The 22,795-nt window shown below is 33.5% G+C and overlaps 1 protein-coding gene and 1 pseudogene across 1 annotated transcript; both read left to right on the top strand.

The window, feature by feature from the left end:
* Positions 1-2,896: 2,896 nt before the first annotated feature.
* On the top strand, positions 2,897-7,682 carry LOC123563466 (toll-like receptor 4). The gene has a single exon (XM_045356301.2). The coding sequence runs from the start codon at positions 3,252-3,254 to the stop codon at positions 5,847-5,849; it is 2,598 nt and encodes an 865-aa protein (XP_045212236.2). The 5' UTR covers positions 2,897-3,251; the 3' UTR covers positions 5,850-7,682.
* Positions 7,683-17,414: 9,732 nt separating this feature from the next.
* Positions 17,415-21,557, top strand: LOC123562604 (toll-like receptor 4; annotated as a pseudogene).
* The last annotated feature ends 1,238 nt before the right edge of the window (positions 21,558-22,795 follow it).

The following is a 22,795-nucleotide window of genomic DNA, read 5'->3' as shown; positions in this document are numbered from 1 at the left end:
TTTCATCCTTGAAATCTTTGCTTTCTACATCTCACTTATAACATTAACTATGTTAATCCAAATAAGCAACTGAATAAGATAACAAATAATGAAACATAAATACTACGCTTTTTGGCGGCAAAAGTGCATGGTTTCTTCTACAAAAACATAAACAGCATGATAGTAATGAAATTACATAAGATATATATGATATTATATGATTTTCTCCCATGGGAGCCCACAGCTTCCCATAGCTCCAGTAAGGGTTAATAATCAAACTATATCGCCTATTGCGACACGTGTAGCATAAAAACACGACACGACGACTAAACGTATTGTTTTCATATGTGATGACTTTAATATTCCAGTACAATTTCTAATTAACATTCTGTTGTTCTTGGAAACGGTAAATATGTTTTTAAATATCCAAAACAAGGACCCACAAGCCAACAACACTATTAAAAACATGTACTGAAGGTTTTTAAACATTTTTATTTTTATGGCATTACCCATAATTTTGCATATTACATAAACATTTGGCAAACAGGAACACAATTTCAGGAATAATAACTTTACGTTCGAGTTCTTTTCTGAAGGAAGCCAAAGGTAAAGAAAACATACATGTGGACAATAGAAGTGTATGCTGGTATTGGGTAAAGCAGTTATAATAAATTATTTAGTAGCAGTAGCTGAAGGTAAGTAGACAGATAAAATGTAAATTTTATTAAGCCGTTGTCTTTGGTCCATCAGACCTTCTGTTTTGTTCTACCATATACAAACTATATATTGGTTTGTGACCAAATCATTGATGTTAACGTCTGTGATTAAACTGCCTCGCCATACATGTTGTATAAGCGGTCATGTAAAAGATAAATTTATTAAACCGTTGACCTTTGTACATTAAAAACGTTCTGTTTTGCTCTACCGTATAGGATACAGACTAAATATATATATATATTTTTTTTTTTTTTTTTTCTTTTTTTGTAGGCGGCATTGGTAGAACAGAATTGAACGGCCTATGTCATAGAAGTTTTTTGTTTCGAATTGTTGTGAATCTGGCTGTGCTTTCTGTGCTTGATGTTTCCTTTACATGCACGTTTAAACACATGCGTAAGAAAGTAACTCCGTAATACATTTTCGACGGTTTAGTCTTGCGGATACTGCAGTTACATTGATTCTTGAGTATTTCATCAGCATACATATCTTACTGCTGCCGTCCAGTTAATAATTTTCAACCACAGTGCCAAACCTAGGTTTATGTGTTTTGTGACTTTATCGATAGAACGAAGTCATCAGTGACTGAATAATTTTACAGTATATTCATTCTTGAAATATTTGATTATGCGACGTTAAACTCAACAAATAAATAAATATTAATTAGATATTTGATTTTCTTTTGTTCAGATGTTTGTGTATGCAGCGTATACATTCTCTTGTCATAGGCGTGCAATTTTTGTATAATATTATGTTGACATACTTGAGCTAAGGGAGAAGCACTGTCGATCCTAACAGTACACTAGAAATAGCATGATAGCATGAGAAGCACCGCCAAATCAAACAGTACAGTAGCAGTGATTTTCCCGTTTGAAATCAGATATGAAATAATATCAAAAGGCTCAGTTTGAAACTTTTAACTGTTATTGTAAAGGACACTCTAAGACGTTTTCTTTATTGCGAAAACTGCATTTTCTAAAATCTTTCTAATACTGCAAAAACTGAATCTGTAACTTTCCAAAAACTTCTAAAACTGCAGAAACTGCATCTTTGGCATTCTAAAGTCTTTCAGATACTTCCAAAACTGCATCTTAGGCATTCTAAAATCGTTCTTATACTGCCGTAATGGAGCTATAGAGCCGTCTGAATCATTTCGCTAGTCAATTATGAAATTTAAATGAAACTGCATGATTGAAAAGGTAGTTAAAGTGTCTCAAGTAGGTCTTTCCCTTATAAACAATAGATTTCAATCTATTATTCATCAGGAAACTAACTTTATCTCAAATGTACTTGTAAAAAATAGAACATCCAGCGATAACATAAGCCCGCTAAAAACAGATGTAGCGAAGATTAAGGACTTATCTAAGAAGATCCTTAGGAAGCATAGAAAACAGCTAAGCGAAATACGAGACACGAATTTAACTACTTCAGATGTAGCAAATCTCTTATTAAATGAAGAATGATTTAACTGAGTACGTACAGCTATAATCAAAACTGAATACCTTGCAGTAATGTTCAGTCGTATGTCAAAAAACTTCCAGTTTTTGCGGTAGTAAAAATATATGCAGCGTTTAGCTATTCATGTAGTAACTGTGTATTACTTTATATAACGCATAGAGGGGGCCTCCGTGGCCAAGTGGTTAAGGTCGCTGACTTCAAATCACTTGATCTTCATCGATTTGGGTTCGAGCCTCACTCGGGTCGTTGAGTTCTTCATGCGAGGAAGCCATCCAGCTGGTTCCACACAGGTGTCCGCTCGTGATCAAAGCTGGAAAGTCGCCATATGACTTATATTGTGTCGGTGCGACGTTAAACCCAACAAAATAAATAAAAATTAAATATATAACACATAGTACTATAAATACACATAAACGTGTACATTATTTATTTCCATGAACTGTATAGTGGACACAACTTGACCCCGATGGTTGACCTTTGTATTATAATACATAATGAGGCACAACCTATTATTGAAAAGGAGTGTACGTAAAACACGAGCTGCATGAGAAAGTGGAAATATAAATTTGTGCAATTATAAATTAGTGTATTGGAAAGTTTTAACTGATCAAATGCATATGTATACATACTTTGATACTGCACTGGATACAAACATATTCCATATAGATATACATGGCTACCCTCATCACTCTTTATTTCTACAATGAAATATTCGATATGAATAATCAGCCGAAGGTCAACCATCGCGGTCAAGTTGCGACTACTATATGTACATATAGTAAGGAATTCGTTATGTTTACTTAAACGTACACCTACATTGTTTGCAGGTCGTTGAAGTATTTTATATACATGCAAGACGTATACACGAATATCGCGATCGATAAAGCATTTTTTCACCACGCCAAGCCTTTAGAATATGATAAGAGGAGTAAATTTAATATACTAGTATCAAATATTTTATGTTGTAAGCTTTTCATATCTCGTTCAATAAATATCCACTCAAGTATAATTACGCAAATAAAAAAAGAAACGTGTTACAACATATTGAGATAAGTGTTTGTACATAACATTTACATGTGAACATTTCAGTCGCGGGCAAAATGGAAGCAAGATTGATCATTTTTCTTATGGTCGTATCATTTGTTGTTATTTCAAGTGCATTTTCCTGTGGACCAGGTGGAATATGCTTTTGTGAGGCGTATTGCCAGATGGATTGTTCCAAAACAAAGTTACCAATATTGAAAGTATGTGGATTTATAAGAAACTCATCTATTTACAATGTTTCAGTCCTGCATCTGGAGCTGAACGACTATCAAATCATTAAAGAGTTTGACCTACAAGGATGTGATGAACTGAATGAGTTGTATCTGGGACAAAATGAAATAAGTCATATAGAAAACGGTTCGTTTGCCATATTTGATCGTCTTGAGCTACTTGATATTAACAACAACAGTTTGGCTATATATGATGGAACACTTAAACAAGGTTTTAAATTTCCGCTAACAACAAAGACACTTAAACTGAATGGAAATTCGAAAGCAGATACAAGCGGACAAGCATCATATCCGGATATATCTTATTTAAGTAACCTTGAAGTTTTGTACATGGATGGACTGAATGACAAAATATTTTCAGAGTACTATCGCATGTATAAGACATTACAAAAATTAGTTCTGTCTGGATTGAACGGAAATTGTAACATCACTGTTATAACAAACTCTACATTGCAAAACCTTCCGCATGTGAAAATATTCAATATGTCTTCTTGTAACATAGAAAACATATACGCCGGGGCTTTTAAAGGCGTTCCAAACGTAGAAGTATTAGATTTATCTAAGAATTTACGCCTTGGATTTCGAATGTTGAGAAATATTTCATATAGCTTACAGTTTACTAGAATCAAATCGTTAAACTACTCTAAAGTTTATAATACGTTTGGTATTGGAACACAGTTTAAACAGCGTGATGTTTGTTACCTTTGGAATACAACATTGAATGAACTTGTGTTGAACAGTAACCGAATTCAGTTAGCTGAAACAAATTCGTTGATACTTATTCCAAAATCTTTAAAAATCCTACACGTAGAAGACAATATATTTACGTTTGCACCTTATCTACTACAATTGGTGTGTATGGGTAATTTGAGGGAAGTGTATGCTAGTGATCAAAATAGCGCTCATAACCCTCTTTTGTATGAAAAGGAACCCATTGAAAACTACAGCGAAATTATGAGATACGATTCTGATTGTCCGTATATGCAAACTGAGTTCTTACGAAATATTAGCAAAGGCACAGAACACTGTCCTTATTTTGAAAATAACGATATACATGTGTTCATAAACTACCCACATTTTCCAAAGAGCTTAAAAATAGTGGAATTTGCTCGTAGTAATATGAAATATAATATTACAACATTTCAAGTTTTGCCAATGAATAACACGGTTGAACACTTGGATTTTTCTGACAATATCATTTATGCATGGATAGGGCCGATAGGACCATTCCCAAAACTGAAATATCTGTATTTATCTCGAAATTATTGTTCACATATTGGAGTTGGGTTTTTTAATAACTTTACAGCTGTTGAAAATCTCCAGCTTGACGAAAATTTCCTTGGATTAGTTCTTTCAAATGAGCACTATGGTCCCCTGATATTTGAAGGGTTATCGAATGTAAAAGTTTTGAACTTGTCATCAAATATCATATCGTACTTACCATCAACAGTATTTACAAACATGTCGAAGCTAGAAACATTAGATTTAAGTGTGAACAGCATCGAAACTTGGATTATTGATGTAAATACATTAAACAGTTTGGTGCATATAAACCTGAAATTTAATTCTTTTCACGCGCTCCCTACAGTACTTACAAACAAACTGGAATCAAACGCTAAACTGATGGATAAAATGTTCACAATTGATCTTAGGAACAATTCATTTACAACAAATTGTGACGAAAAAGAGTTTTTAGAATGGATGGTCAAACATAGAGATAATATGCTTTACTTTCAAGATTACATATTCCGCAACAAAACAGGCGCGAAACTCTCAGTTGAGCAATTTGTTGAAGCCGTTAATAAACTTGATACAGAATGTCGCTGGTACACAGCTGTAATTGTTTTTAGTTCAATCGGCGTCTCAGTATTTCTTTCAATTGTTGTTGGAGGTATCATCTACAAGAACCGGTGGAAATTAAGATATTTAATGAGGATTACTAAAATCAGACAATTTGGCTATAACAGACTTAATAATGATCCAGATGAAGATTTTACATATGATGCGTTCATATCTTATGCAAATGAAAATCTACGTTTTATTCTGGACAAGATTATTCCACATCTCGAGGAACAAGAAATAAAGTTGTGTTTACACGATAGAGACTTTTTACCTGGAAACAATATTGCAGACAATATCCTTGAAGCGATTAGGAACAGCCGAAAAACTGTTGTAATTTTGTCGAATGAATTCTTGAAAAGCAAATGGTGCTTATATGAGTTTAATATGGCTAGGATGGAAAGTATTTATTCTCGAGGGGGTGAAAATTGTCTTGTAGTTGTTATGTATGAAGACGTCCCAACAAGAAATATGACCACTGAAATGTTGCAATGGATAAAATCCAATACGTATATAGAATACACGACAGAAGAAGAAGGAGAACTACTTTTTTGGGATAATCTCATGGAAGCGTTTAGGCAATGATTTCATGTAACCCAGAAGTTTCAGTTTCAAGAAAGTTTATCTTCCGTGTTTGTTTATTATTATTATTTCACGTGATCGTATACATTTTTTCTTTGTATTTGAGACCGATGTTTTAACTACGATAACGCTCCAACCTATTATTAAGTTCTTCATTGTTCATTATGTGCGATTATATATTTGATAAAAACGCCGGTTAAACCGGTATTTTATATATAGACGTCGAATAAGTATATTAATTGATTAAAGTTCTGACATAAATAACTGACAAACAGATCTATCTTCCATTTAGTCAAACCCCTGTTGCGGACCTAGATATGAACGGATACCACGGAACGTCCGAAAGAGACTCGAAGATTTGATGAAGGAATTCTAAAATGAATTGGATGTTCATAGTACAATAGTAAACGGATGCATTTACACTTCCACACTTTATAAGCTAGCTTAAACAATTACTGAGTAGTGTCTTAGATGTGTGGGTTCAATTCCCGGTCAGGGATGTAGTATTTTATTATGTTACAGTAACGCTTGTTGTCAGCTATTAATGTTGTATTTCTTTTCTATAGATGGTGAGATTTAAGGTTTCTGTGTGTATTTTTCTACAAATCACTTTAAATAGATTAATTCTATTTCTACACTGTCGAACTGAATTATTCAAATATAAAAATGATCATTCAAAAACCTAGAGTAAATGTTTTTATCGGAGTCATGTGCAAATCGAAAAATATGAGAAAAAGTCTGGACTCATGTGCAAATCGAAAAATATGAGAAAAAAAGAAAGTTCTAAACGACCGTGAAAATTGACATTGGTAGTTCTAATTTGCCGGAATCATGCAAATTATAAATATTTGTCTTTCAAACTGAACACAGCGTGCTTATTCAACATCTTCCCGCCGTTCTTTGAACTGTTTTATGTAAAAAAAAAACAACAAGTTTTAAGGTTTCGATTATCTAACCTGAATTTCCCGATACTGCTTAAGTTTCCTACCGGCATTTATTGAATCGCGCCTCCCTATCAGCTATAATGAGATCATTGCCACATTTTCATATCAGCTGAATTGTTTATCAACTGTATTCGAAACTCACAATCAGTGCTTCAGTTTCTTACCACCTCCTCTTTACGAATCAGCTGTTATCGAATTTCAACGCCGGTGCTTCGGTTATCTGCTAGCTACTAACGAATGCTTTTTTTCCTATCAGCTCTGTTCGAATCTCGCCACCAATGCTTTTGTGTCCTAGCAACTGTTTTAGAATCTCAACGTCAATGTTTGTTACCTATCAGCTGTACTCGAATCTCAACGTCTATACTGTAAATCCGGTATTATTCGCGGTGTTTTAATTTTCGCTATTTTTCGCGAAATGGGTGCATCGCGAATTCATAAATTCGCGTAGATTTCCTTCCATAACATACAGACATACCCGAAAGAAAATGTCCGAAATATGGTCATTTTCAGCAATTAATACTAGCCGCCTGTACACGATGCTTATTAAAAGAACTTCAATTTATTGCAATATGTAATGAATAAATATAATAAAAATCATCGAAATTACATTTCATGTAGAATATACTGCTTAAAGACAGAATTAACGCTAAGGTCTAGAGGTTGGATTTACATGTAGCTGACAGGGATATATATATACAAAATAATATCCTGGTCAAGGCACTGGAAATTTCTAAGATACTCTCCAAGAGGCCTGTACTGGTTCTTTCCAGTAAAGACGGCTTCGCGTGTATCGGTGCTATACACCGGGCACGTTAAAGAACCAGACTGTCTTTTCGCAAAGAGCTAGGCTAAGTTCGCCGGACGGCTTGTATCTAAAAGGATTTCTCTCTATCTGTTCTGGTTGGGGGGGGGAGGGCTTTATCTCACTCTGTCCCTCTGGTCAGATCGCTCTGTGTCTGTACTAGTAGACGATGAATTTCGCGCCCTGTGTGGCTGCGTTTGCTATATGTAAATATCAATCTGGTATAATAATAATAATAATAATAACTTTGTTTTTAACAGGTTACGGAGAGCATCTCCTTGATGCACTTTGTACGTGTCAAACAAACAGAACGCGTGATTTTTTACACATACTGTTTAGATAACAATAGGGATTGTTTAAATAACAATTGGGATTAACAACAATGTGTCACGCCATTGTATTATATACTTTGTACCGTACAGTTTTTTACTGAAATGACTGTAACAAACTTTGAACATTTTATCAGCTATTAAATGTAATAAAAATATAAGATTCTTTCACTGGTTGTAGGTGCAGATGGGAATTTCCGGTCTCGAGGGTAACTGTTTAGGCGGTTACGAGGCTCCAGCCGAGTGACCACGTAAACAGTTACCCGAGAGTCGGATATTCCCGTCTGCACCTACAGCCAGTGATAGAATCTTTTTCTTGCATACCATATTCAACACAGAAGAGTAAAAAATAAATTCAAACAAAGGATTTTCTTATAGTACTTTTTTCTTATAGTAGCGTATTAACAAAGCGCGGGAACTTTACGTCCGTAAACAGGAAGTACGTCATGACGTTACAGAGACGAAAACAACGTAAGAGCCCCGGTTTTGTTTTATTATCTGCAATGAAACGTTATGTTATTTCCTTAAAATAACGTTTCTTGAGTACTTGTTTCCTATTAGCTGTGTTCAAATCATACTGCCAGTGCTAGTTTCCTATTAGCTGTGTTCAAAGCTTACCGGTAATGCTTGTTTTCTAGTAGCTTTGTTCAAATCTCACAGCAAATATTTGTTTTCTATCAGTTGTATTCAAATCTCACAGTCAATGCGTGTTTTCTATCAGTTGTATTCAAATCTCACAGTCCATGCTTGTTTCCAATCATCTGTATTCAAATCTCAAGTCAATGCTTGTTTTTAATCATCTGTATTCAAATCTCAGTTATCGAATCTTTTTACAACACTTCAGTTATCGATTCTTCCTACATCTCTTCAGTTATCGAATCTCCCCCTCCCTCTCCTATCCTTAGTTATCGAATCTTCCTCAGTTATCGAATCTCCCTCCATCACTTCAGTTATTGAATCTCCCTCCATCTCTTAGTTATCGAATCTCCCTCATTTCTTCAGTTATCGAGTCTCCCCCAGTCATCGAATATTCCTCCGTCTTAAGTTATCGAATCTCCCTCCCTCTCTTCAGTTATCGAATCTCCCTCCAGCTTTTCAGTTATCGAGTCTTCCTCAGTTTTAGAATTTTCCTCCATCTCTTCAGTTATCGACTCTCCCTCCATCTCTTCAGTTATCGAGTCTCCCTCAGTTATCGAATCTCCCTCCCATTTCTTCTGTTATCGAATCTCTCTCCATCGCTTCAGGTATCGAATCTCCCTCCATCTTTTCAGTTATCGAATTTCTCTCCATCGCTTCAGTTAATGAATCTCTCTCCATCTATTCAGTTATCGAATCTCACCCCATCTCTTCAGTTAACGGATCTCCATCCATTGCTTCAGTTATCGAATTTTTCTTTATGTCTTCAGTTATCGCATCTCCCTCCATCTCTTCAGTTATCGAATTTCCCTCCATCTCAGTTGTGATACACCTATTTGTCAATATTCATTTTTCTATGACAGCTGATATAGAATCTTTTTGTCGTGTCATTTTCGTCACTACTTCATTTTCCTATCAACTCAAATAGGATCTTTTCGTTATTGTTTCAGTTTCATTCAACTATTATCGAAGTACTTATAACACAAAACTGAATATTGAAAATGTAACATTCGATAATTATACGTAGGATCAGTAGCGTAAAAAGAAAGGAGTGAATATGAAGTGTATATTAGATACGATAACGATTTAATAAAGAGTTAAAACCTATCCATCTAAACTCATAATTTGATAAAATATACACGAGAGTCGACAATATTGTGAGATAGTTGATATCCTTTCTGATCTTACTTTTCTTTTGGTCGAGGTTCTGAGATATGACATTTCATTATCTAATTAAGCATGTATAATTACAACTTAATATATATTTTTGATATAAAGCTTTCACTGAAATAATTTTGTAAGGTGACGATTTTAGAATTTCAGTCAGATAAAAAATGAATGTAAAAGAGAATCAAACAAGTCAGAAAGTGTAATGTAGTGTGCGCACCCATTTAGTCTAAACTCTATGACATAAAACATCACAAGAAAATATTTTTAAGTATAAAAGTAAAAGTTTAATCTCAAAGCAATGTATTATTACTTTATAGGTATTAAAAACGTATAAAATATTATGTCAATACTTAGTGTTTTTGAAATTTTTCCTTTTATTACTCGTGTTGAAAAATGTTTAAGATGCTTCATAGGTCTTTTTTCGACACTGTTTCATAGCATGTGTATATACATATTCTTGGAAGTGATGTTATGAACCCGTTACGAAAATGATTGCGAATTCTCTGACTGTCTGAGACTATTTCATATTATTCTCTTTGTAAAAAGATTGAGATGCTTGTTTTGTTTATTTTGTTTATATGCGAGTGTGGCTCTTCAAAAGAAAGGTGTGAGCTGTTGCGAGAATTGTTTGGGAAGAAATAAAACTAATTCTTATATTTGTTGATCTTGTAAGTTGCTAAATTTTCATAATGAACTTGTCCGTCCTCCAGTTTGGACAGTACCATTAACTGGTAAAAGGGGTGTTTACCAAAAAGATACTGGCTGAATAGCGAACAGTGTATATCATAAGCATCATGATCTACAGATCTACAGTGGTCGCAAAGGCAAAGATTCATCGTAAGGGTTAAAAAATGATTGAAACACAAGTGTAAAGGTCGACGTTTCAGTTATATTCAGCACGAATATCACTGGATAAACAACATTGTTACATCAGTTTGATGTAGGTATCATTATATCCACTAGCAACGATTTGCCACTTCATTTAGACGCTTTGCAATTGTATTTCTATGAAAATTACGTTGCCGGAGCTCCATATTCTAAAAATCAAAAGTGAAAGTATGAAATAATATCTGTGTATATCTTCCGTCGTCGGCGGAAGTGGGACACCCATAGCTGACATTCTTAATTCTAAAATATCGACTGGCGTTTTCAACTCCGCTCAGGCAAACACAAAGAAAGTGTTGATAAAAACATACTTTCTTCTTGATAGCTTTCGCGCGCTCAGTTTTACAATACGTGCATCTTTAGCAATGTTTTTTTTTCGGACCCTACTTACAGGTAACACCATTTATTTGCTCCGTCAAATGTCTAGTAAGGGTCGAAGCACAACCACTAGTAGTTTAATCAGGACATATTTTAGGTAAATATTATGTGCAAATAATAGGGTTATATTCATGCTTGAAAAGTAATAAAGCCCAACTTTCATATTTCCAGTATGATGATAGAAAAGAAATAACAAACATTCTAACACACTATTTTTTAAAGATATTTCTTTGTAAAAAAATATATTCTCGGATTCTCACTTGTCTGCTTTATTACAATTTTTTATTCAACTGGTTTATTCTGTCCTTTATATACTAATTTTGTCTTTAATTTCAATAATTTGGCTGAATGGAAAAGGAAAAAAGTGTGCAGAGAATATAGAACATTCCGCTTTAGCAAAGTTAGCATGTTAGTTAGTTATAAAGTTATTTAGCTATAAATTACTGTAGAAATGGGTAGTGAGATAATTCTTCATCGTAAGTGTTTTTAAAATATTCAAAGCAGATTATCCTTCAGTCATAATTAATATCATTGCAATGTAATTAACCCAATGTCTGATTCAATAAATCTTAACGTCAGATTTGAACATAAATAACTGATACATGTAGTTAAGTGTGTTCGGTTCCCCTTGTGAGCAAGTCTATCAATGGTCCAGTCTTGTATATTGGCCCTTACCGCCAATACGCAGACCTTATCATCCCCATAGGCCACATACTTGACATTCCAGAACCAGTGTCTTTAAATAGACATGCGCTCTTTAGATGCTGCAAAAAGACGGCTCAACAATAAGTAAGTAATCACGAAACCATCATTGTATTGCAAATTGAATTGCAGCAATAAAAAAGAATTTGATCACCCAATTTGTTTTACAGAATGCCTGTAGTAATGATATATATGTTATTAATCACATCTTACCTGAGGTGCCGACTTAATTATTATTTCTGTTTGTCCACAAAATTTTCAAGTCTAGATCCACTTACAAAACAAACAAAATTTGTTTCTTATATCTGAAAATGTCGTATTTTCTTTCAATGTCTAACAGCTGTAGTATATATTTTTCTCCGACTTGTATGATAAATTTCTAAGGGACGTCGCTCTTTGTCACAGAGTTGCTGCTAAAAGAATATACGGGACATTAATACGTAATTATTATGCAAATGACATGATAAAATATAGGTCACCTTAGTGATCAAGAACATAACACTGGACTTCTTGTGATTCCGAGGATATCCCCTAATTAGACATTTGATGACAAAATGACTTTTGCACATCAGTCATGAAGGTCACTTGGTCAAATATATCACGTGGCGGGACTGTTTCTGAAATGCAGAATAAAATTACCAAACAATATCTAGAATTGTAAATAAAATCTATAAGAAGATCCTTGAAATGTTTATGAAAATCTCCTTTTAGTTTATACTAATTTGTTTTAGCTCGACTGTGATGAAAGCTAAGCGAAATACATAATACATCTCCATCTCATGTTTAAATATTGGGTCATTTGTATTCTTAATGTAAATGAAAATATACCGTGCGCAGGAATAAAAAATCTTTAATTCACAGAACAATTAGAATAATCTTGAATTCCACAAAAACAATCTAGAAAATGAGATGTTGAACTGCTCTCTCCAACTTTACCCGGACTCCGACCCCCTTGTTAAGTTTGCTCGCTGTGGTCACCACCATCACCCTAACCCGTTTGATTTTGTTAAATAAAACTTATACTATGAGTAGATTTATATTAACCAAATTGATTGTAATTTGACATTCTTTATCGAAGTTTTAATTTTGCGGGCATGCCTTTTTGCCCTGCGCAGTGTGCGCATTCGCGAAACATTAAAGCTGTTACTAAGGAACGGGTCGAGTGTAAATTTATCTATTCTTTGTAGGAAGAAGTCCTTTGAAATTGTGAGGTTCTAAATTTGAAGCCACCCCTATTTTGATTGATTAGGTTTCGAACAGTAAATTTTGTCTTTCAGTTGTTTCTCCTGTTTTCTGACCAGTCAGTCTTGAGACATGTGTATGTAAATGTGGAAAGTGATTCACAGCTGTATGTAGTCTTGCTTGACTCGGACAGTTTTAAACTTTAGAAATACTTTTGAAGCTGCCCTTGTTGAAACTCACAATTCATGTCCAAATATTTTCCTTTCTTCAATACATCAATAGAGGAGGAAAAGTGTCACAGGTTGTATGAATAAAATGCAACAAAGAAGGTCAGTATGTGTTTAAAACATGCATAATTGCCTTAATAAATGCACTTTCATAATACAACTGAAACAAAGCAATGACTGTAACACAGTTGCTACATGGAATTTAATTGTTAATACAGCTCCGCACACACAATCAGTATATCATTTTTGCCAATCTAAACACATTTGGTTTGAATTTATTTTTCAATGACTTCAAGACATTTCATCCACGCTTTTTCAAAATCGTTGTGATAATGCAGATATTGCATTTAGGGCACTCTAAAATGGTTCTTTTACTGCAAAAATTGCATCCGTAATATGCAAAACGTGTACTCATACTGCATTAACTAAGCTATACAACCATATGCATCAATTAACCTGGTATTTAAGAAAACGAAATCAAACTGCATGATCGAAAACAAAATGTTATACGCATCTTCCTTACAAACTAAACACATTTAAATATATTATTCATCAGGAAACTATATCTCCGGCATAAATATTTATCCTGGATGGAAAATAGATATTTTTCGCACATTGAACGACTATTAAAGAGTGTGATAAATCGCGATGATTTTGTAAGACCTCGCGATCTACTATAGACAAAATGTCAAAGGCGACTCACAATGTAGATCAGTGGAAATTTCTATTATTTTAAAAAAGTGGATTGGTTATGATTAAATTGTTAATTTTGGAGCTGTTGTGATGTTGTTCGATGGTCCTCGTTCCTTTTGGCCAAATTTTAGACCATGACAGTGGTCATAGCTTGTCCGAACCCAAAGAATCTGTGAATTCACCGCGAACCACCGGCACTTCTAAGCGATGCATTGTGATATGTCCTCGCAATACACAGCAATAGATTATTTGTCTGGTCGCGTTGGAAGCTGTGAAATATATTACGTGGATGCAGGAAAAAACGCACATCCCCTTGACTCATAAAAATTCCGCGCTACGGTCCAGTCGTGGGGAAGCACGGACTTTGAAACATCCACGATCCAGGGACTGTACACTGATTGGACTCTAGGATTCCCAAGGTCCAAAATATATACAACATTGAGTCCAAAAGCATGCTGCAGCACAGAATTTTCAGTCACAACCTTTGATATGACGCTTCTCCTCCAAAGAATCATGGATCGGACCTATTGCGGATGTCTCTAAATTGTTTATTTTGTACTTTTAGCATGTGTAAATGTTGAGTTCTGCTCAACCCGGGGCTAGAGGGCGTGGACGGTAGCATGCATTTCCACTACCGTCCATGAACAGGTTCAATCAAACCGAGCCTGCAACATTTTCGTTTTTGTTGTGTTGAACGACCTGTGGAGTTTCCACTTTTTCTATTATACTATTTATATGTATTTGGTATTAGATGTCAAAATTATTGCCATAAAGTAAAAGATATCAAAGTATTTTATCTTGACACATTTGTTTCAAATGAAGCAAATCCTTATAAAATGTATTTAACGTTATTAAATATATAAATTTATTTAACGTTATTAAATATATAAATTAATTGTGTATGTAGTGCTATATTCATAATTGAATGACATGCAGTAACAGTCGATTGGCACAGAAATGCGGTTATTTTGTTGTGCTAGTATACATTTATTAACTCAAAATGTTATAGAACGTCATGTTTAAACAAACTGTTTTCTTGATTTGACTCATGCAGCAGAAGATGCAGACATGACTTTTAAGAAATTTATGGAGGAACCATAAAATTAAATAGCAAAATATATAAAAACATTACATGGATGTAGGTAATGTACAAAATATATTCGAGAATGTGAAAATAAGACCTATGTGAAAGAAAACTAGTAGAAGTAAAGCCACAAAAACAGCATGCTTGTATCCCGCCTTCCACTCATTTTAAAGGTTTTGTAGACGGTAGCTAATATGAAGTAAGAGCGTCATCCAGAAAAGAACAGATCTTTGAGGGACTGCAGTCTACATACAGAAAAATTCAGTCAATGAAAGACCAATTTGACCTAACGAACTTTCAGAACTACATTATTCAGCCGGTTGACCATACAAGCTACAACCATAACCATTGAAAATCTGACTGTGTTACACTGACTTGAGCACCATTTTGAATGTCGAATGTCATTTATCTAAGCAATCACTGTCAAATGGTATGCATTGACACCTGTGATAACGAAATCCAGTGTCCTTACGGGTCATAAACTAAATTCCAAAAGTAATATATATTTACCGTTGGTGAAAAAGGAGATGCTATGGAATAATTTGCTGTTACTACACCAACGCCTCTCAGTTGTTCTTTTCTTTTAAGCCTATAAAAGCTACTGTTAGGTAATGCCCGATATTGTAACATGCCCAAACAGAATGCTGATAAAAAGAATATAAATGTTGATATCAAAGCATAACTCCAGGTACAGTGTTAACATGTTGGGGAAACCTAGCGATTCTGCAACTATGTAAGTGAGGTATCGATGAATCTCAGGCAGTGTTAGACCTTAACATGTTCAACTCTGTATGCAGGGTTGTATATCGACAACTGCACATAATAGGTTAGATCAGACAGTACCTTACCTGTGATGCAATCAACGCCTTTACTTATCGCACAAACAACAACATTTACACAACACAGCAGATCGCATTATAATAAGAACATTGGATCATAGTCAGATTACCCTTTCATAAGAGAAGCCCTATTCGGCAAGCAACGAAAATACAAACCCAAACCTAAAAGTTTCTACTGAAATCTTCCTCAGTCTTATTATTTACAACATGATAGAAGTATATTGGCATAATAGGGACACAGGAACAAAAGACACTGTGTCATTAGAAGTACCAAAGTCTTCCACCTTGATGTATGACAACTTGAGCAACCATCTGAATGGCACTGACCAAAACTCATTGAAAACGGAATATTGTTTGATTAAGTATAGCCACCAATATGAAAATCTTTTGATCTGAAGTTTTTGTGGTTTATTTTCATTGAAATTGTGCACTGTAAGGTTTCTTATATCTGTTATTTGTATAAACACATTTTTACATCAAAAGTAAATCAAAGAATGTTTAGAATGTGGTATGGGCGGCTTCAGTCTTCGAATGTGACTTTCCTTGGTTTGGGCTCGGGCGGACTATTACAGAATTTAAACGACTTATTCTTGTATAAAGTTTTGGACCCTTTGATTTCCTACAGCTTTGAAATCAGTATAAATTAATTGACAAATATGGTAAGTTCTATGGAAATGTTACTACGAACATGGTAGAAAAGTAGTCTTTACTTATCTTTGGAAAATATAAGGAAATGTGTTTATGAGTGATAACACACATGAAGTACTTTAGTCCGAAATTGTATTTTCCACCGTATGCACATGAAAATGTTTGGATAATGTCTTTATTAGAGTTTGTTTTGTCATTTGGATTCAGACAATCATTCTTACCAATCTTTTAGAACCTTTAACATTCTGCAAAAAAAAATTAACAATTCAAGCTGTCTGCGGTAAAAATAGTGAAACTGCAACAAAGGGAAGTAACTCATTTTCTGTAATTATATAGTTTTGTTAAGAAAATCAATAAATAGCTGAAAACTTTACATAAAAGTGTCCATAATCAGTATTTGTATTTTTACCGGCTAAGAAAGATTACTGAGTGTGTTTAATCCTTACTTTTCTTCTTTTTTATAAATGGCGGCCATTTTAAGTTTTTTTCGAACTTTCTTTCACGTTTGAATTAAATACCCTATATCCTCACTTTCTAAGTTTGATGCTTTTCCCACAAATAGCACGATTTTGTCATTATGTCCTTGCACTAAAATACACATAAGCTTATATTTTTCAAAAACTGTATATAGTAATTGTCTACATTTTCAAATAGGAAATGTGTACCAAGTACATCCTGAAAGCACAAGTACAAATTGATGTGTAGTTTTCTGCAGTACATACTGAATAATGATTATTATCAATTAATTAAGTCAGCAGTATATGTGATGTCATATATGGCCTCAAACATTAGTTCAAATTCATAATTACTTTGAGATCTAATTCAGTTCTCATTTTAATTGATAAACAATTCAACATTAAAGCGAAATGTTGTAATTTCAGCATAAAAATTATTGATCGCAGTTAACAATAGCCATGTTAGAATGATATTGAGAAGGCTATATAATATTTCAACTCGACAAATGTTCATGTTTAATTACATTAATTATTCATTCAGTTGAAACAGGAAGTTAATTTACGCAAATTACGTAAGATATATCATATTGAAATAAGTGTTTGTACATAAAATTTACTTGTAAACGTTTCAGTTGGGTTCAAAATGGAAGCAAGATTGATTAGTTTTCTTTTGGTCGTATCAGTTATTGTTATGTCAAGTGCATTTTCCTGTGGACCAGATGGAATATGCTTGTGTGAGGCTTATAATCAGATGGATTGTTCCAAAACAAAGTTACCAATAAGGAAAGTGTGTGGATTTATAAGAAACTCATCTATTTACAATGTTTCAGTCCTGCATCTGGAGCTGAACGACTATCAAATCATTAAAGAGTTTGACTTGCAAGGGTGTGACGAATTGAATGAGTTGTATCTGGGACAAAATGAAATAAGCTCTATAGAAAACGGTTCGTTTGCCAGATTTGATCGTCTTGAGCTACTTGATATTAACGGCAACAGTTTGGCTATATATGATGGAACACTTAAACAAAGTTTTAAATTTCCACTTACAACAAAGATTTTAAAATTGAATGGCAATTTGAAAGCAAATATAAGTCGACAAGCCTCATATCCTGATTTATCATATTTAAGTAACCTTGAAGTTTTGTACATGGATGGTCTGAAAGACAAAATGTTTTCAGAGACCTATCGCAGGATTAAGACATTAAAAAAACTAGTTCTGTCTGGATCGAATGGAAACTGTAATATATCTGTTATTACAAACTCTACATTGAAAAACCTTCTACATGTGAAAACATTGAATATGTCTAATTGTAACATTCAAACAATATATGCTGGGGCTTTTAAAGGTATGCAACAGTTAGAAATATTAGATTTATCTAAGAATTTACATCTTGGATTTCGCATGCTGGGAAATATTTCATACAGCTTACAGTTTACTAAAATCAAATCGTTAAACTACTCTAAAGTTTATAATACGTTTGGTATGGGAACACAGTTGAAACAGCGTGATGTTTGTTACCTTTGGAATACAACATTGAATGAACTTGTTTTAAACAGTAACCGAATTCAGATAGCTGAAACAAATTTGCTGACGCTTCTTCCAAAAACTTTAAAAACCCTCCACGTAGAAGACAATAAATTTACGTTTGCACCTTATCAGCTACAATTGGCGTGTATGGTTAATTTGGAGGAAGTGTACGCTAGCAATATAAACATCGCTCATAATCCGCTTTTGTATGAAAAGGAACCCATTGAAAATTACATCGAAACTATGAGACACGATTCCGATTGTCCGTATATGCAATCTGAGTACTTGAGAAATATTAGCAAAAGCATTGAACACTGTCCTTATTTCGAAAATAATGAAATACATGTGTTCAAAAACTATCCATACTTTCCAAAGAGCTTGAAAAAAGTGCAACTTGCCCGTGGTAATATAAAATATAATGTAACAAACTTTCTAGTTTTGCCAATGTCAAACGCGGTCGAATACTTGGATTTTTCTGACAATATCCTTTATGCATGGACAGGGCCTATAGGCCCATTTCCGAACCTGAAATATCTGTATTTATCTCGAAATTATTGTTCTTATATTGGAGTTGGATTTTTTAATTTCTTTAAATCTGTTCAAAATCTCCAGCTTGGCGAAAATTTCCTTGGATTAGTTCTTTCAAATGAACACTATGGTCCCGTGATATTTGAAGGGTTAGTGAATGTCAAAGTTTTGAACTTGTCATCGAATATCATATCGTACTTACCACCAACAGTATTCACAAACATGCAAAGTCTAGAAACATTAGATTTAAGTATGAACAGCATCGAATTTTGGACTATTGATGTAGATACATTAAATAATTTGGTACATTTAAATCTGAAATCTAATGCTTTTCACACGCTCCCTACTTTACTGACAAACAAACTGGATTCAAACGCTCAAAAGATAGGTAAAAAATTTACAATTGATCTAAGAAACAATTCATTCACAACAAACTGTGACGAAAAAGAGTTCTTAGAATGGATGGTAAAACATAGAGATAATATGCTCTACTTTGAACATTACACATTCCGCAACAAAATAGGCGCGAAACTTTCAGTTGAACAATTTACTGAAGCCGTTACTAAGCTTGATTCAGAATGTCGCTCGTACACAGCTGTAATTGTTTTCAGTTCAATCGGCATCTCAGTATTTCTTTCAATTGTTGTTGGTGGTATCATCTACAAGAACCGATGGAAATTAAGATATTTAATGAGGATTACTAAAATCAGACAATTTGGCTATAACAGACTTAATAATGATCTGAATGACGATTTTACATACGATACGTTCATATCTTATGCAAATGAAAATCTACGTTTTATTCTGGACAAGATAATTCCACATCTGGAAGAACAAGAAATGAACTTGTGTTTACACGATAGGGACTTTTTACCTGGAAACAATATTGCTATCAAAAGAATTCTTGAAAAGCAAATGGTGCTTATATGAGTTCAACATGGCGAGGATGGAAAGTATTTATTCTCGAGGGGGTGAAAACTGTCTTGTAGTTGTTATGTTAGAAGATGTCCCAACCAGAAATATGACCACTGAAATGTTGCAATGGATAAAGTCCAATACGTATATAGAATACACGACAGAAGAAGAAGGAGAACTACTTTTTTGGGATAACCTCATGGAAGCGTTAAGGCAATGATTTCATGTAACCCAGAAGTTTCAGTTTCAAGAAAGTTTATCTTCCGTGTTTTTATTATATCACGTGATCGTAAACATTTTTTCTTTGTAATTTGAAACCGATGTTTTAACTACGACAACGCTCCAACCTATTATTAAGGTCTTCATTGTTCATTATGTGTGCTTATATATTTTATGAAAACGTCAGTTTAACCGGTATTTTATAGATGGCGAATAAGTATATTGATTAAAGTTCTGACACAACTCCAATTCAACTTTTGTAAATAACACTGGTGTAGATCTTACTCCGATGAATAAGGCTTCTAGTTTTTAAACTTACATTTTATCTGCGGATATATTGAGAAAATGTCATTTATGCTTCTAAATCCTAAATCTTTTATTTGGACTCTCTGCTAAAGGTAATCAATTCACTTCTGGATTCAATAAAATTTAACATGCTTAATTCAACGGATATATAATTGTATCATGTTTCCGTCCATTACAACAGAATATATGAACTGATATTTTTCATTTCAAAATATTTAGGTATCATATAGCCTCACATCTTCAATTATGATAGTTTACCCAATAAACAGTATACGTGTAAGAAAAATCGATCTTTAGCTTATTTGGTTATACTGGGTCTGGAAAATAACAATTTGCCTTGATTAAGAAAGTCGTTAGCATGATATACGAAGGACCCTAACAACGCTACATCCTAAGCTGAATTAATACAGAATACAGACTTGTATGCCAAATATTTTACAACAAACCCTTAAGTACATCTATAAATGGTAAATTCTAATTAACATACCCTTACACCCAAAGCAAACAAAATATATGCTAGTTGAATCTTCAATGAATGCAAAGAAATATAATGCTCTAGAATTAAAATGAATTTATGTAGACAATTAACTTAATTGGGTGCTTAGACATACATTGAATATTATATATGATTTATAAATGTATGCATAATATAAGGTATGTATATGTATGATTAAAATATTGAGTTTTTCAAGTAATTAACTGCATAATCTGCGCTAACTGTCCCACAAATATAAGATCTTGTATAAACTATCATAATAGTTATTCTCGTACTTTGAACAGCGTTTATATTTGGAATAAAATATCTGCTGTACTCCAGCGTTAATATCTGAAGTAAAATGCATACCAACATTCAGCAATTCAGGGTTATAAACATGCAAATTTTATTTCAAACAAAATTTGTTCATTTTACTGTCCAAGCCAGTGTTTCCAACGGCTGAAAACTATCATTTCTCTTTTTTGTACCCTTTCATTTGTTTTCTTTTCCTTTTTTGTTTTCCTTTTTTGTTGTTGTTTTTTTGTTTCTGTTTTTGTATCGTTTCTCTTTTTTTTGTTACTGATGCGGTTTCTTACTGTAGTTTGCTTTCTACCTTTTTGATATTCGAACAAATATATGGAAAACATTTTGATATATTGATAAATATTAATTTCCATTTCTAAACGCAGTTTATTCATAAAATTGTAAATGTTTGGTTACACTGTACACTTTTGAAGTTTCATTGAATAAATATTTTATTATTATAGTTTTTTAGCAGTACTTGTTACATCTTGAGCTCAATCCTTTACGTAACGTATTTATAATTATTAGGAAGTAGACTTGTGTAACGATATGCGTCACCGTGGCGTTATCCCCTTAAAGAACAATTCATGGACACCGATCTAAGAGGTATGTAACTGACTTACACAACGTCATTTTAATTTGTTAGTTTTTATTTATTTATTTATCTATTTATTTATTTAGTTAGTTAGTTAGTTAGTTAGTTAGTTATACGTCTTTCCTTCCCCCAGTCAGAGAAAAATGATAGTGGGAATTACTTTAACTTCAGCATGTAAATTGAAATACGTAAAATGATCTTTAAAAATGTTTATGAGAGTTCTGCTAATATGCCAATGTAAATGCATTTTGTTAGCCGATTTTTGGGAGTTTTTCTTTGTTTCATTTTAAAGAAAAACATACAACGCACCAGTATATTCTCTGTAACTTCAATATTTAACATTCTGAAGTTCACATTTTTATGAAGTGATATTTAACAATTATGTATCCGAAAATGGATAGTCTGTTTGTCTGTTTAACTGATTGAAAAGTCCGCAATTTGTTTCATTGTTAATGGTTTTTTTTGTCATTGCTTTTTGCATTTACAGTTTTGTCGTCGTCGTGGTTGACATCATCATCATCATCATCATCATCATCATCATCTAACAATGATAATTAAGATGATTATCTTCTTCTTTTTACTCCTCCCTGTTTAGTACTGAGCCGTGAATGTATCTTGTAGATGAAAACATGACGATCGTAATTCAAAGATCAAAATATACAATATTTAAAAACTAAGTATACATTTGTAAATGCTACTTGACGCAGGTATTGTCTATTGTCCATAAGTATTGACCTGGCACTCATCAATCTTCGTCAATATTTTCGGGGGCTTCCATTATTTAACGAAATATTTGTATCCTAAAACAACCAATATAAATAACAAATGGCACGGTGGCATAGTGGTAGCTGTCTGACTGCCACGCACGATACCACGCGTTCAAAATCACCTCAGACCATTTTTTTTTTCAAATTCAATGTAATGTTATTAACGATGTTACTTTAATTCTTACAATATCTGCGTAACATATTTCACGAATTGATTGTTTTCTCTTGTAGATCTAGTAATCATTTTTTGGAATCGCTGGTGAGAAATACATTGTCTTTTTTATCTACGATACTTTTAAATATGTTTTATTCAACATTTTCCATAACGTTTATAGACCA

Source organism: Mercenaria mercenaria, chromosome 2 (genome assembly GCF_021730395.1).
Source record: "Mercenaria mercenaria strain notata chromosome 2, MADL_Memer_1, whole genome shotgun sequence".
Taxonomy (NCBI): domain Eukaryota; kingdom Metazoa; phylum Mollusca; class Bivalvia; order Venerida; family Veneridae; genus Mercenaria; species Mercenaria mercenaria.
This window is presented reverse-complemented; position numbering and strand designations above follow the sequence as displayed.

Bases quoted from the DNA above. Each gene is read 5' to 3' on its own strand.
- LOC123563466 (XM_045356301.2), top strand. From the start codon at position 3,252: ATGGAAGCAAGATTGATCATTTTTCTTATGGTCGTATCATTTGTTGTT.